This window comes from Dipodomys ordii, unplaced genomic scaffold (assembly GCF_000151885.1).
Source record: "Dipodomys ordii isolate 6190 unplaced genomic scaffold, Dord_2.0 Scaffold22, whole genome shotgun sequence".
In the NCBI taxonomy this organism is placed as follows: Eukaryota; Metazoa; Chordata; class Mammalia; order Rodentia; family Heteromyidae; genus Dipodomys; species Dipodomys ordii.
Window position 1 is genome coordinate 5,438,319 of NW_012267238.1, and position 12,804 is coordinate 5,451,122.

Here is a 12,804-nt window from a genome sequence, read left to right on the forward strand (position 1 = left end):
TAATATTTTATATACCTTGAGTAATACACTTCATATAAAAAAAGCCACAAAACATTTCATTTGAATTGTGTAACTGATTATTGTAAAAGACTTTACAAGAATGTGTTTTGACTCCATCAAAAATAATGTATCTGGGGATTTAGCTCAGTGGAAGAACACTTGCCTGGCAAGTGTAAAGGCCCTGAGTTTGGTCCTCAGCTCTGGGGAAAAAAAGTATCTGAACTTTAAACAAAATTCACATTTTATTTAGATTGAAATAAACTATACAAAATTGATTTTCTTCACCAAAAATAACAGCATCTTCTTCTGTATTATTTCTAGATAAACCACAAAACACTTATTTTTGTAGGTTTTTCTTGTAAATCAAGACGAGGCAGTAGATATAATCACGGAAAAAGACAGAAGCAAACAGACAAGTCAGTTGCCTGTGTAGCTGGCCTTGGATTCTGTCTTGACCATGAAGCAGAAATGTTCAACGTTTACCTGCTGAAAAGCTTATGAAAATGTAGGCTCAACAAAGGAATGTAAACAGCAACAATCAGATGTAAAGCAGCAAGAGCAAGCTCTTCCATTCAAACTTCAACTGTGGCTTGTTTCTCCGAGTTCCCTTGATAGACAAAAATCTACATGGAAACCTTTGAGTGAGCTTACACATTTCCCTCTCTGGTAATTCCCTTAACTATCCGTTAAGATTTTTTTACCTTTGTGCTGGGCATTGAACCCAGAGCTTTGTGCATGCTAGGTAAGTGCTCTACCCCTGAGCTACATCCCTAGCCCCTGGTTCTTTGAGACAGGATCTCATATGTAGCCCAGGCTGGTCTTGAATTTGACATCTTCCTGCCTCTATCTACCCCGTGCTGCCAAAACAGAGTTTTAACATTATACTTAAAACTCCTATCAGTCAAAAGCCAATGGTGAGCTTCATTTTAACATTTCATAAAATGAATTCCTTCCTTTTCCATACTTCTTCAAATTCATTTTCATCAAATGATGAGTAACTACCTGGCAACTAGATCCACAGTGATAATGATGTATCTAAAATGACTTAACTAAAACAGTTCCACAGTGACACTATCAGAGGTCACTCAGAGTCGAAGCACGGCACTTCCAATGCCATTTTCTGGAAGAGACAGGTATTCAAAGCATGAAAATTCAAAAGGGGCCACTTATATAAGCAGATTATCAGTGGCTAGTATATTCATTTGGAGGCCTAGAGGCAATGTGGCCTGAACACCTAAACCACTCTTCTTCCAAATATCAAATAAGAGAAAGCCCATTTTAAAAGTCTTTTAAGTATTTTCAACGGTTTCTGAATTATCTGTAGGAAGCTCTGACTTAGTTGTATAAAGTTTGATATATGTGTCCACCATTAGATCCAGATCATGTTTTATATCAAAATTTATGTTAAGCAAAGCCAAGTTACTTGACCTTTGGTCTGTTAAAGTGTTCCTTAAGTATGCTTTGAGGCGTTTTCGTCCATTTTCATAGCGCTCGTTTTCAACCTTCATCACAGGAAGAATACATAGGACCTTTAGCAAGGCATATACATTAGGAAAAAACTTGATGTCAGGCAGATGGAGGGCTTCATATATAGTAGATGGAAGCTCTATATCTTTCCCTCTGTGTTTCCACTTAATTCTCCAACAATGAAGCTCAGCTGAGAGAGTATCAGGGTTGGGTAAGTCACTTCGGTACATGTCAGCATGGTGTTCCTCTGATGTGTTGAATTTGAGCTGGCCCATGACTGAGGGAACCAGAGATAAGCATTTAAGAGCTTTGAGGTGTTGTTCTGAGAATATATCTTTAAGTTCCTGAATAATATGCTCCACTGTAGGAACACTTAGGGTTTCTTTATAGTAACTCTCAGAGGTTAGCTGGGATTCCACGTTACCTTGCTGGGCCCTACGGAATTTTCCAGGGAGTTTCATTTGGATATCAAGCTTGGTTGCCAAATTTGTGGCTTCCTCAAACCAAAACTCATGATAAACTTCAATGTTTTCCATCACTTCGTTGAGTGAATGAAGCACTGCAGTCAGGCTACTGGCTGCAAAGAAGACATCAGAAGTTTGTCCCTGGAGATTTTTTCCAAAGGCTCTTGTAAAAGATAAGACATTTTTAAGAACAACAACGGTAACAATGAAATCAAAGTCTGTCACTGCACTACAGAGAACAAATGCTCGGCCAGCTATACAGTTGTTCCATCTAGTATTTGTGTCACTATTTATACCATCTAAACACAAAACAAGTGCTTGCAGGAGATCCACTAAAATTTCAAAAGCATCATGCCTGCCTGTCCACTGAGAATGGCAAATTTCCTTCAGTTCCTTGCCTCGTTCTTCACTATTCTGAAAAAGAACAGAAATTACATTGTCAAGTTCTAAAAGCAGTTGTGGTGATCGATGGAAAAAAGAACAAATTTCCTCAATTGTTCCTAATGCAACGGATACCCCTATCACAGGGACTGACTTTGCCAACCACATGTTTAAGGCACAGGAAGAGCAGAGTGTGTAGATAGCTTGAGGATATTTCTCTAAAAGTCTTGAAGCAACAATTTTCATTTTGGAAGAAAATCCACTAGACACAATGTAAGCCTGGCCACGACAATACTCCATATTTAGTCCCCACTTCTCAGTTATTGTAGTATGAAATTTCACTGCCAGAATTTCTGCATCGGCTTCATAAGGCAGAAAGCCCACGAATTCCTCTCTTAGGTTATGTGATTCATCAACAAACCTTACCAATACCGGTAGGTGCTCTTCTCCTGCTATGTCCACCACATCATCAGTGATAATGGAAAAGAAGTGGGAATCTCTTACTTCCCTGAGGGTTTCTTCCCGAATGCAACTCTCACAGATCTCTAGCATCTGTTTCTGCTGTGTTTTAGAGCAGAACAACGTGTTCACTGCTGTGGTCTCGAAGCGCTTTCTCAGGACTTCCTCACCAGAATTTATCCGGCACTCCAGCAGGGCCTGGAAATTATCAGGAGTAAAGAGACCATCTGGGATTTCATCAGCCTCATGCCCGTCCAGAGGAATGTTTTGTTTTCCCATAAGAATCAAAATTTCAAATAGAGACTTTAGGTATTCCTTGTTTTCCTTCTCTTCAAGGGTTAAAGGTAAAATGTCTTCATCTTGCTGGTCACCCTCCTCTGCACTGGGGTTCTGAGCATTGCTGTTGTTTGTTTCTTTGTGTTTTTGTTCCTGTTCAGAAGTTTCATCAACTGAAAAACAAAGAGTTAATTTGACAAATAGACTCTTGAGGAACTAAACAAAAACAACAACGAAATTCACAATTTTGATTAGGTAAATAATTAAAATCCACAAACTCATTCATTCAACATTCATAAGCCATTGATCCCAGGATAGAAAGATTAAAGTAAGACACTAGTGTGGAAGACAAACACTATAAACATATATAGTTCTACAAATAAAATCCAGTAATAAAGTGGGAACAATTTCATATCAATTTAATGCATTTCACCTGTTATTCGGAACAATAACAAATCATGTCCCCAGAAAAAGGAAGGTGAATAGGTGACATTAACTAAGGCATTAAATATTTCAAATGCATCATATTACTTATTTTCAGGCAGATACTATTGACCCCACTTGCCAAAGTGGGGTAAGAAAGATAGAAGTGAAATTCAAATCCAAACTTGTTTAGCTCTAAGATTTTTCTATCAAACCATTAAGCCACACTTTTGTATGGGAGATTAGATGGCTACATAAAAGCCAATGTAATATAGATTCATGTAATTTGCAATTTAATATTAGTATATTAGAAATCTTAGCCTTATCTCTTCATATTTGGATGGTGATCCAAAATAAGATCTACAGGTTAAGTGTTTACAGTCATATCGATCACTGGTGGCACCAGGCAAAGAATTTAAATCTGAAGTCATGGCTAGAACCTAGTTCTCATAACCTAAGACTACAATCAGGCCATCAAAAATGGTAGGGTTTCACTGGAAGGAGGGAGAACAGAAAAATTTATCCTTTTACAGATACGAAAGACATAGCAAGGACATCACATAGCAGAAAGTAATCCAGCAAAAGCACTGAGGGAGAAAGGAAGAAAGCTGTCAAATATAAAGTTAAGTCCAGTCTGGTTGGAGTCCATGTAAGCTATGCTTCCAGGTGATCCAGGTCCTCAGAACTTCAGAAAAAGTGAGGAACACCCTTCCCACACTCCCCTAGGCTCAGATGACACCTCTGTTCATCACACACAATGAAGCAAGTATTCTACTGTTTTAGGTTTTCCCAGCCAAAATGCAAGGTTATGCTGGACACCTGCTTGCTTGCCTCCTCCCCACTTCCTTCCTATTTTTCCTCTCTTCCATTACTAGCTATCAACACATGCCAAGTTTACCATTTCTATATTTCCATAAAGATGTTTACTAAAGAGCATAGAATAGTATCAAGTATAAAGCCAGTCCCTCTCCTTTTGGTTATCTTTCTATGTAGAAGTCATTCATATGCAAGTTCCCTGAGTTCTCTCACCTTGCATTGCTGCCTTCCCCACCTGATTTGAACAGTGCTCCACGTAACCATATAACATGGAAACTAGGCCCACGTTATCACCTACTTACACCCCTTCAACAGTTCCAACCACCAGCAGCCTGCAATCAGTTAATTTCTGGCTCATTTTCTAAGCACCATGGGTTACCAGAAACTCCAACACCAAAATAAGTATAATTCCCTAAATCTAGCACCAGTCTACTTCTGCATGGAATACCTTTTGCCTCTCTTCTTTGTCTGAATCTGTTTCCTCATATGTAAAGAAGCCAAACAATATTGTTGAACATAGAGCCTGTGAGATTTATATGAATTTATGTTAAGGACTTGGCATTAATCAAGAATTGTATGACTACTAATAACAAAAGGAAGAGATAATGAAGAGTACCTGTCAAACTGACAAGAACAAAATAATTTCCAGTGCTCATCCTTTGGTGACTCAGCACCTGCAGTTAAGACTACTAGGACCACTATGAGCAATGTATCACATTTATTTCTTAAACATTTACCAAGAACTAATTTTGCATCACAAACTGCTACCCTTCCTTCCCTGTCCTAGAATATTCTGTGACCTGCCACTCTTACCACAGAGAGCACCCAGAAGGAAGTAGTCAACTCTGCACTGTCTGTATGTGGTAGTGTGTGTGGCACAATTGCACCCCGAAAAGACAAAATAATCTAAGAATTCAGTCTTTCATAGTTCCTAGCCACAGGACAAAGCCAACCACTCTTACATCCATTCTCACATTAGGTTTTGGATACGAAACATATTTATTTGTCCTTACCAGGACAAGGCCTTTTAAAAAGACATTCAGAAGCTCAGTCATTAACACTATCACTTACTTTTTTTTTGTTTCAGTGTCCTGATTTCATCTTCACTCTAAATAATAAGAAAAAAAATTCTTTAAGAAAGCTGACCTCTAGTATATCATTATACAATCACAAAAGGTCTGTTTTTGAGCTAAATTTTACTCATTCAAGAGCCTAAGTTCTTTGTGTTTGCTAGTACTGAGATTGAACTCATCAGGGCCTTGCATTTGCTAGGCAGGTGCTTTACTATTTGAGCCACATATCCAATTCTTTTTACTTTGTTTTATTTTTATTTTGTTTTTCAAATAGGGTCTTTCTTTCTACTGGGCCAGTGAGGACCATGGTTCTCTTATCTATTTTCCAGGTAGCTGGTATGACAGGAGTGAACCACCATGCCTAGCATGTTATTGGTTAAGATGGGAGTCTTACAAACTTTCTACCCAGACTGGTCTTGGACTGTGATCCTCCCAATCTCAGCCTCCTGTATAAGTAATGTTATAGGAATGACCTACCATGTCCAACCATAATTAAAAAAATTATGTTTATTATGAATTTAGATGTAATATTAATTATATGTATTTATCAATCTGTACATGTCTCATATACCAATATACATTAGATGGATGTAACGTCAGTAATTATGTACTTATATGTACTTGTCAATCTATACACATATGTCTTTATATATCGATGTGCTTGAAAGCTATCTGCTGAGAGATCCTAAAAATGATGAACACAACCAACACTCAGATCTTGTCTTCCTGTACCATTATTAACAGAAAAAAAATTTAATCTGTAAAGAAATGGGCAATTCCAGCCCCAAAGCAGAAATGTACTAGATGATTTTGGAGCAATTCTTTTTAGTACCACAAAGTAAGGTAGAACCACAAACACACAAAAAAGTAAAAAATACAGTGTATATACCAAAAAAGATACAAAAGCCCACTGAGAGTTTACCATATGAAAGCCTAGAAAAGTCTGAAAGACAAGAGAAAGTATTGCATTATAACCTGAAGCATAAAATAAATTTCCATGGACCCATACTTAAATGGTTGAATAAGAAAGTAAACAGGACTGATTAGATGAGGTGATAACTATTAATTAACCTAATTTTGGCAACTATTTCATGATATATGCCACATTCTACTTACACATACACACACACACACACACACACACACACACACACACACACACACATTTGTGTCCAATTATCCCAATGAAGTTGTAGGAGATTATAAAGCTATAAATATCATGTATGAAATAATTCTGAATCCTCTCTTCCAGCAGATGAGAAGCTTAATTCCAAAAAACTTAAGGTATGTTGCTTAGGGGAGTGGACTCCTAGAGAAAATTCCTTCCAAAATGAGCAGTATAAAAACGAGGAAAATTGGAGAAATCTGACAACCTTTTCCTCAGCCAGGTGAACAAGATGAACATCAATAATGATGTCTTAACAGACTGTCATACTGAAATGATATACCAAATAAATAGGACAACTGAGAAAAGAAGTTAATCTACATGATTCTAAAAGCCATCATTAAATGTAACATGGCATCCAAATAGGATGCTGGAAGAGAAAAAAAAATATTAGGCAAAAACTAAAAAATAATTTGAATAAAGCACACATAGTAAGTTAGCTTTGTGTCTCTATAACAAAATATCTAAAACAACAATTTAAAAGGACTTATTTTATTTTGTGACTCATGGTTTCAACATTTCTAGTGCATACTGAGCAGAACATGCCAAGTGAGAGCATGAGGCCCTGAGTTCAAGTCCCAGTTCTGGTGTATACACACATACACATATGCACAGAAAAATATATAGTATGTGGATTAATATGCTGTAAATTAAATACACTGACATGAGTACAAACAGGAAGGGAAAGAGTAAGAATGGTAATAGTGGAAGAAATAAAAATAGTAAAAGAAAGTAAGAGCCTCGCTAGCGGCAAAGAGGATAGAAAACCATGGACTAAGTGGGCTAAGTAATTTTTTTACCTAAGGGCAAAAAAAAAACCAGGTTTCAATAATCAGCACTGAAAGATATCAAAGGAACATGTAAGTACAAATAAATTATGCCATACTAATTTCAAAGCCTTTTCTAAACCTTTAATAAGGATAGCATTCTTATTTCAAAAACTATCTAGGTCTCAACTTTTATACTTTATCCCTTTGTGCTGAATTCTAGAACTATACCTCAATTCCATTTCCTTTATTATCAAACAAAGGTAACTCTCCCTGCCCCCGATCCCAAGGAAAAGAACAGTACACTTTGGCCCAAGTCAACAAGTATTAACTGGCTATATTTGAGGGAGTTTTCCAAATGTGAATAGTACTAAGGTAAACAAATCATCTTATATCCAGGATAGTTAATAAGCACAGCATACATTTCCCATCATGTTATCTTTGAAACAGAGAACAACTTAGATCAATTTATAATGCAGATGTGCTTATATTTAATTTATGAAAATTGAAGGTCCAAAGACATACCAATTCTTTTATTCGTTTTCTATGTCTGCTATGTGGATTGTTCAAATGACTGGTAAGATCAAATATTGTTGGTATTGCATTATCTCGAAGAACGGTCCTGTAAGGACTCTGCAAAAGAAAAATGTGTTAATTCAGAAATGATCCTTCCAAAAAGTGAACTCCTCAGTATTTCAATTATGTCTCTAAAATATATAGACTTGAAAATTTAATCTTATTCCTGGGAATGGAGTCAGTTCAGGTCAGTTACTATTTGTTTCTGCATTTGTCCTTCTGGCAATCTTCATCTATTCTGTACTTCTAGAATCTATCAAGTCTAGAGGACTTGCAAGTCTCCCAATAAGCTACCCTACTGTATGTCCTAAAGCAATGCTTTCCTCATTACCTGCTATTCACACCACTGTGGCCAGTATTACTGAGAAACATCAAGGCTTAGTGAAGATAAAAATATTGGATTGGGATCCAAACCCAAACATCTAGAAACTAGTCCAGTCCCTACCAATTACACCTAAAAAGACTAACTAGTGCTTCCTCCTCATTTTAGACCTGTTTCCTTTGTTCATTCAAGTATGTGAAAACATTCACATACCAATAATGATCATAATGATAACTGTTTCCATTATATCACCATATGTATTAATATATAATATTCTTATCTTTTTTTGTGTGCTGGGCCAGGAGTTTTGAAGTCCCTGAGCTTCTTTTGCTCAAGGCTAGTGCTCGACCACTTGAGCCACAGTTCCAATTCTGGATTTTTAGTAGTTTACTAGAGATAAGAGTCTCATGGACTTTCCTGCTCAAGCTGGCTTCAAACTACAATCCTCAGATTTCAGCCTCCTGAGTAGCTGGGATTATAGGCATAAGCCACTGGCACCTGGCTATGTATGTTTTAAAATCAACATTGTCCTAAGCAAGAAGAAGAAGAAGAAAGAAGCAGAAGCAGCAGCAGCAGCAGCAGAAGTATCACCATCATCATCATCATCATCTCTGGTATCATCATCATCATCTCCGGTAGTCTAAATTATATTGTCACAAATTACAAGTTTTCTAATCTAAAAACAGATCTATAGCTGGGTGCTGGTGGCTCACTCCTGTAACCCTAGCTACACAGGAGGCTGAGATATGAGGATCAAGGTTTAAAGCCAGCCCAGAAATTATTCTCCAATAAGCTACCAGAAAACTGGAAGTGGCACTGTGGCTCAAATGATAGAGCACTAGCCTAGTGCTCAAGACAAGCCCCATGACCCAAATCAACAAAAACAACAAAACAAAAACAAACAAAACAACAACAACAACAAACAGAGGCTGGGAAGGTGGCTCAGTGGTAGAGTGCTTGCCTTGCATGCATGAGGCCCTGGGTTTGATTCCTCAGCACCACATAAGCAGAAAAAGCTGGAAGTGGCTCTGTGGCTCAAGTGGTAGAGCACTAGCCTTGAGCTGAAGAGCTGAGGGACAGTGCCTAGGCCCAGAGTTCAGGTCCCACGACCAACCAAAAAAAAAAAAAAAAAGTGACGTCTAGAAAGGGAAGGTTTGGGCATGAAATTAAAAATTAGTGATGGAGCTGGGCGCCAGTGGCTCATGCCTGTAATCCTAGCTACTCAGGAGGCTGAGATGTGAGGACTGAGCTTCAAAGCCAGCCTGAGCAGGAAAGTCCATGAGACTCTTATTCTCCAATTAACCATATGAAGACCAGAAGTGGTGCTGTGGCTCAAGTGGTAGAGCACTCACCTTGAGCTGAAGAGCTGAGGGACAATGCCCAGGCCCAGAGTTCAAGCCCTACGACCGACCAAAAAAAAAAAATTACTGATGGAAATGTGTTTTCACATTATCTGTATGATTTTGTTTCTTCCTGTATGTAGCACACAAAAGTAAGGGTTCTAACACTAAATCTATAAAATGGCAAAGAGTATTATTCCTAAATGAAGACATGATTCATAAAAAAAAAAAAACCTCTAGATAAACTGCTCTAAATAAAAACATAAGACATTAACTTAAACTTACACTGTTATAATCACTAGAATTTTTTGTCAGTTCAAAAATGGTTATCTCTGAGTGGGAATGGGATATCAAGAATAGGAGGTTAAAACAAAATAAAGAACAAAATAAAAGTAAATACTCAGTTTCAAATTTATCTTCATTTTAGAGTGTCAGGACATAGGTACACCTTCAATTAATAGATTAAAATATGCATTTCCAACCAGAGAGAGGGAGGGAGAAAAGTTGAGTCCTATTACTTACAGTTCTACAGATCATGGAGGTCTCAAAGTGTTTGGCACATAGTCGATAATGTTTATTCAGCTGATCAGGTGTTTTGTCTTCCAAATCTGCTCTTCTACAATTCTCTACCCACTTCTGGCATCTACAGGCAAAACCAAATATGGAATATGAGCTCAACATTTAAATTTCAGCATTTGGATTACACACCTGTAACCCCAGCATGAGGTAAAAGGAGAATTACAAGTTTGAGTCAAGCTTAGAACACACCAAGCAAAAGTTTGTCAAAGAAAGAGAAAGAGAGAGAGAGAGAGAGAGAGAGAAAGAGAGAGAGAGAGAGAGAGAGAGAGAGAGAGAACACAAAACAGCCAGGAGCACACATATAAACCCAGCTTTACAAGAGGCAGAAATTAGGACATTCAAGGTTCAAGCTAGCACAGACAAAAAGTGAGCAAACTCTTATCTCAATGAATAAGCTAGGTATGATGGTCCTAGGTCCAAGGTTCTAGCTGTACCTCCCAGGTATAACTGAGGCATAGGTAAAGAGGATCAAGGTTAAGGACAGTTCCAAGCAAAAATCCTAAGTGCATGTTGAGAGGATGAAATTGTTTGGAACACAGTGTAAATGTGTGGAGATATAACAATGATTCCCCCCCCCCCAACATAACAGATATAAGCTAATAAAAAAACAAAAACATGAGTAAAAGAAATAATTTAAGACCCTATCTGAAAAATAACTAACAAAGGGCTTGAAGTCAGCTTAAATGAGCACTTGTTTAAGAGCAAAACCCCAAGTTCAAAATCCTATGATTATACACACATACATGCACAAAAACTAGGTAAATTTCTGCAATGGATTCTTTTCCTTAAAACAATTTGGAGAAGCTTATGAATAGCAAAATGAGATTTAGAAGAAACCTTACAATTCTTTCAATATAAACTCTTTAATTTCAGACAAAGTTAATAAAACTTGCTGAAAGTATGTATAAAATCAGTAGCAAAACTAGAACTTAAACTTGTATCTCAACTCCCAGGTCATCCCAGCACCAGAAAGAACTCAATGATCAGCAGAACAAGTGAAAAGTTTCACAACCCATAAAGCCATCATGCTAACTTCCCCTCAGGGAATCTGCTCTCATGGGAATTAATCAAATGAAGCAATATCATCATTGCAGATAATTAGCAGGTAGAGTTATACTAATGACTAGAGTTTCTGGTGAAAGCATGAAGGCTATACTCATTTACTCATCATAAATATTATTTATTACCTACAATTATAAATATACAAATGAGACTGCAAGCTCTAGGAATGCAGGCTGTTTACATATCTAATACACAATATTGACAGTGAATGCATACACTCTTGGTGTTTAAATTTACTCAGAAAAATAATGATAATAATGCTTACTAAGCACATAAGAGCTAAGAAACTAGTCAAGTCCTCTCTAAAGGTGGGTATTATTATCTGACCTCTACAGATGAAGAAACCAAGGCACAGAAATGCTGATTAGCGCAAAGTCACAAGTAGATACTCTCTTCACTCAATGGATAGTCACAAATTTGAATATATTTATCTATAATTATATAATAGTATACTTTCTCATGTCTTAACACTATTGTCCACCCCTATATGTACTCTTACATTCATTTCCTCTATGTTAAATATGTAAAATCATGGTGATATATATATATATATATATATAATTTTTAAGTTACAATCACACATGTAAACTATACATTTCAATTAACCAAGAAGTATTATACTGCTCAGTAATGATGTGTCTTAGCATTTTACAGTTAAACACTATAAACACTTCATGTTTCAAAATCCAAATATTAAGTATTAAACCTGTCTTACTATAAAATCATGCTATACTACTACAGTTAATTACTACAGTTTTTAAATTCTTAATCTCTAGAGATCTTCTACATAGACTACTACTCTGAACTAAGTTAAAATGGATTTTGATACTAATAACAACTAATTCCAAAAACCAAAAAGAACAGGTTGATTATGGGACAGCCCAACTAATTATACCTATATATTTCCATACCAAATATCTTAGAAATAAATCTAGTGAGAAACATATAAGATCTCTTTCAAAGGATGCATCAATTCTTCCCAGTATGTTCATGAGTGAACATATGTGTGTAGGAGAAAAAGAGAAGAAGGGACAAAATTGGGGGGAGGGTTGAGAGAAAATTCTACAACTTTTTATACAGACATTCAAAGGCCCCAAAATAGTTAAGACAAACAAGAAAGGAAATTAAGTTGAAAACCTTATAAAGTAAGGTAAAGGTGTGGTTCAAATGCCTGATTAGCAAGTGTGAGGTCCTGAGTTCAAACCTGAATGCTGCCAAAAAAAGAAGAAGAAGAAAGAAAATTTAGTATTGTCCAAGGATAGAACAATGAAACAAAATACAAGCAGTGAAAATGGATTTTCTTCAATAAACATGGTCAGTTACATATAATTATGAAGATGAAAATAAATGCGAAGTGATCAGTTTTAAAATAAATACAAAATAATAAAGCCTTTAAAAGACAGTGCAGAAAGCGGGCACCGGTGGCTCATGCCTGTAATTCTAGCTACTCAGGAGGCTGAGACCTGAGGATCGCGGTTCAAAGCCAGCCTGGGCAGGAAAGACTGTGAGACTCCTATGTCCAGTAAACCAACAGAAAACTGGAAGTGGCGCTGTAGCTCAAGTGGTAGAGTGCTTGGCCTTGAGCTGAAGAGCTGAGGGACAGCGCCCAGCCCCAGAGTTCAAGCCCCACAACC

The 12,804-nt window shown here is 37.0% G+C and overlaps 1 protein-coding gene across 1 annotated transcript; it reads right to left on the bottom strand.

The window, feature by feature from the left end:
• Positions 1-218: 218 nt before the first annotated feature.
• Positions 219-10,193, bottom strand: Prkrir (protein-kinase, interferon-inducible double stranded RNA dependent inhibitor, repressor of (P58 repressor)). Its single transcript, XM_013014131.1, has 4 exons — positions 10,052-10,193; positions 7,817-7,924; positions 5,358-5,394; positions 219-3,220 (listed from the first exon to the last, which is right to left on the bottom strand). Exons 1-4 carry the CDS (start codon positions 10,064-10,066, stop codon positions 1,290-1,292), a joined length of 2,091 nt encoding a protein of 696 aa, XP_012869585.1. The 5' UTR covers positions 10,067-10,193; the 3' UTR covers positions 219-1,289.
• Positions 10,194-12,804: the final 2,611 nt, after the last annotated feature.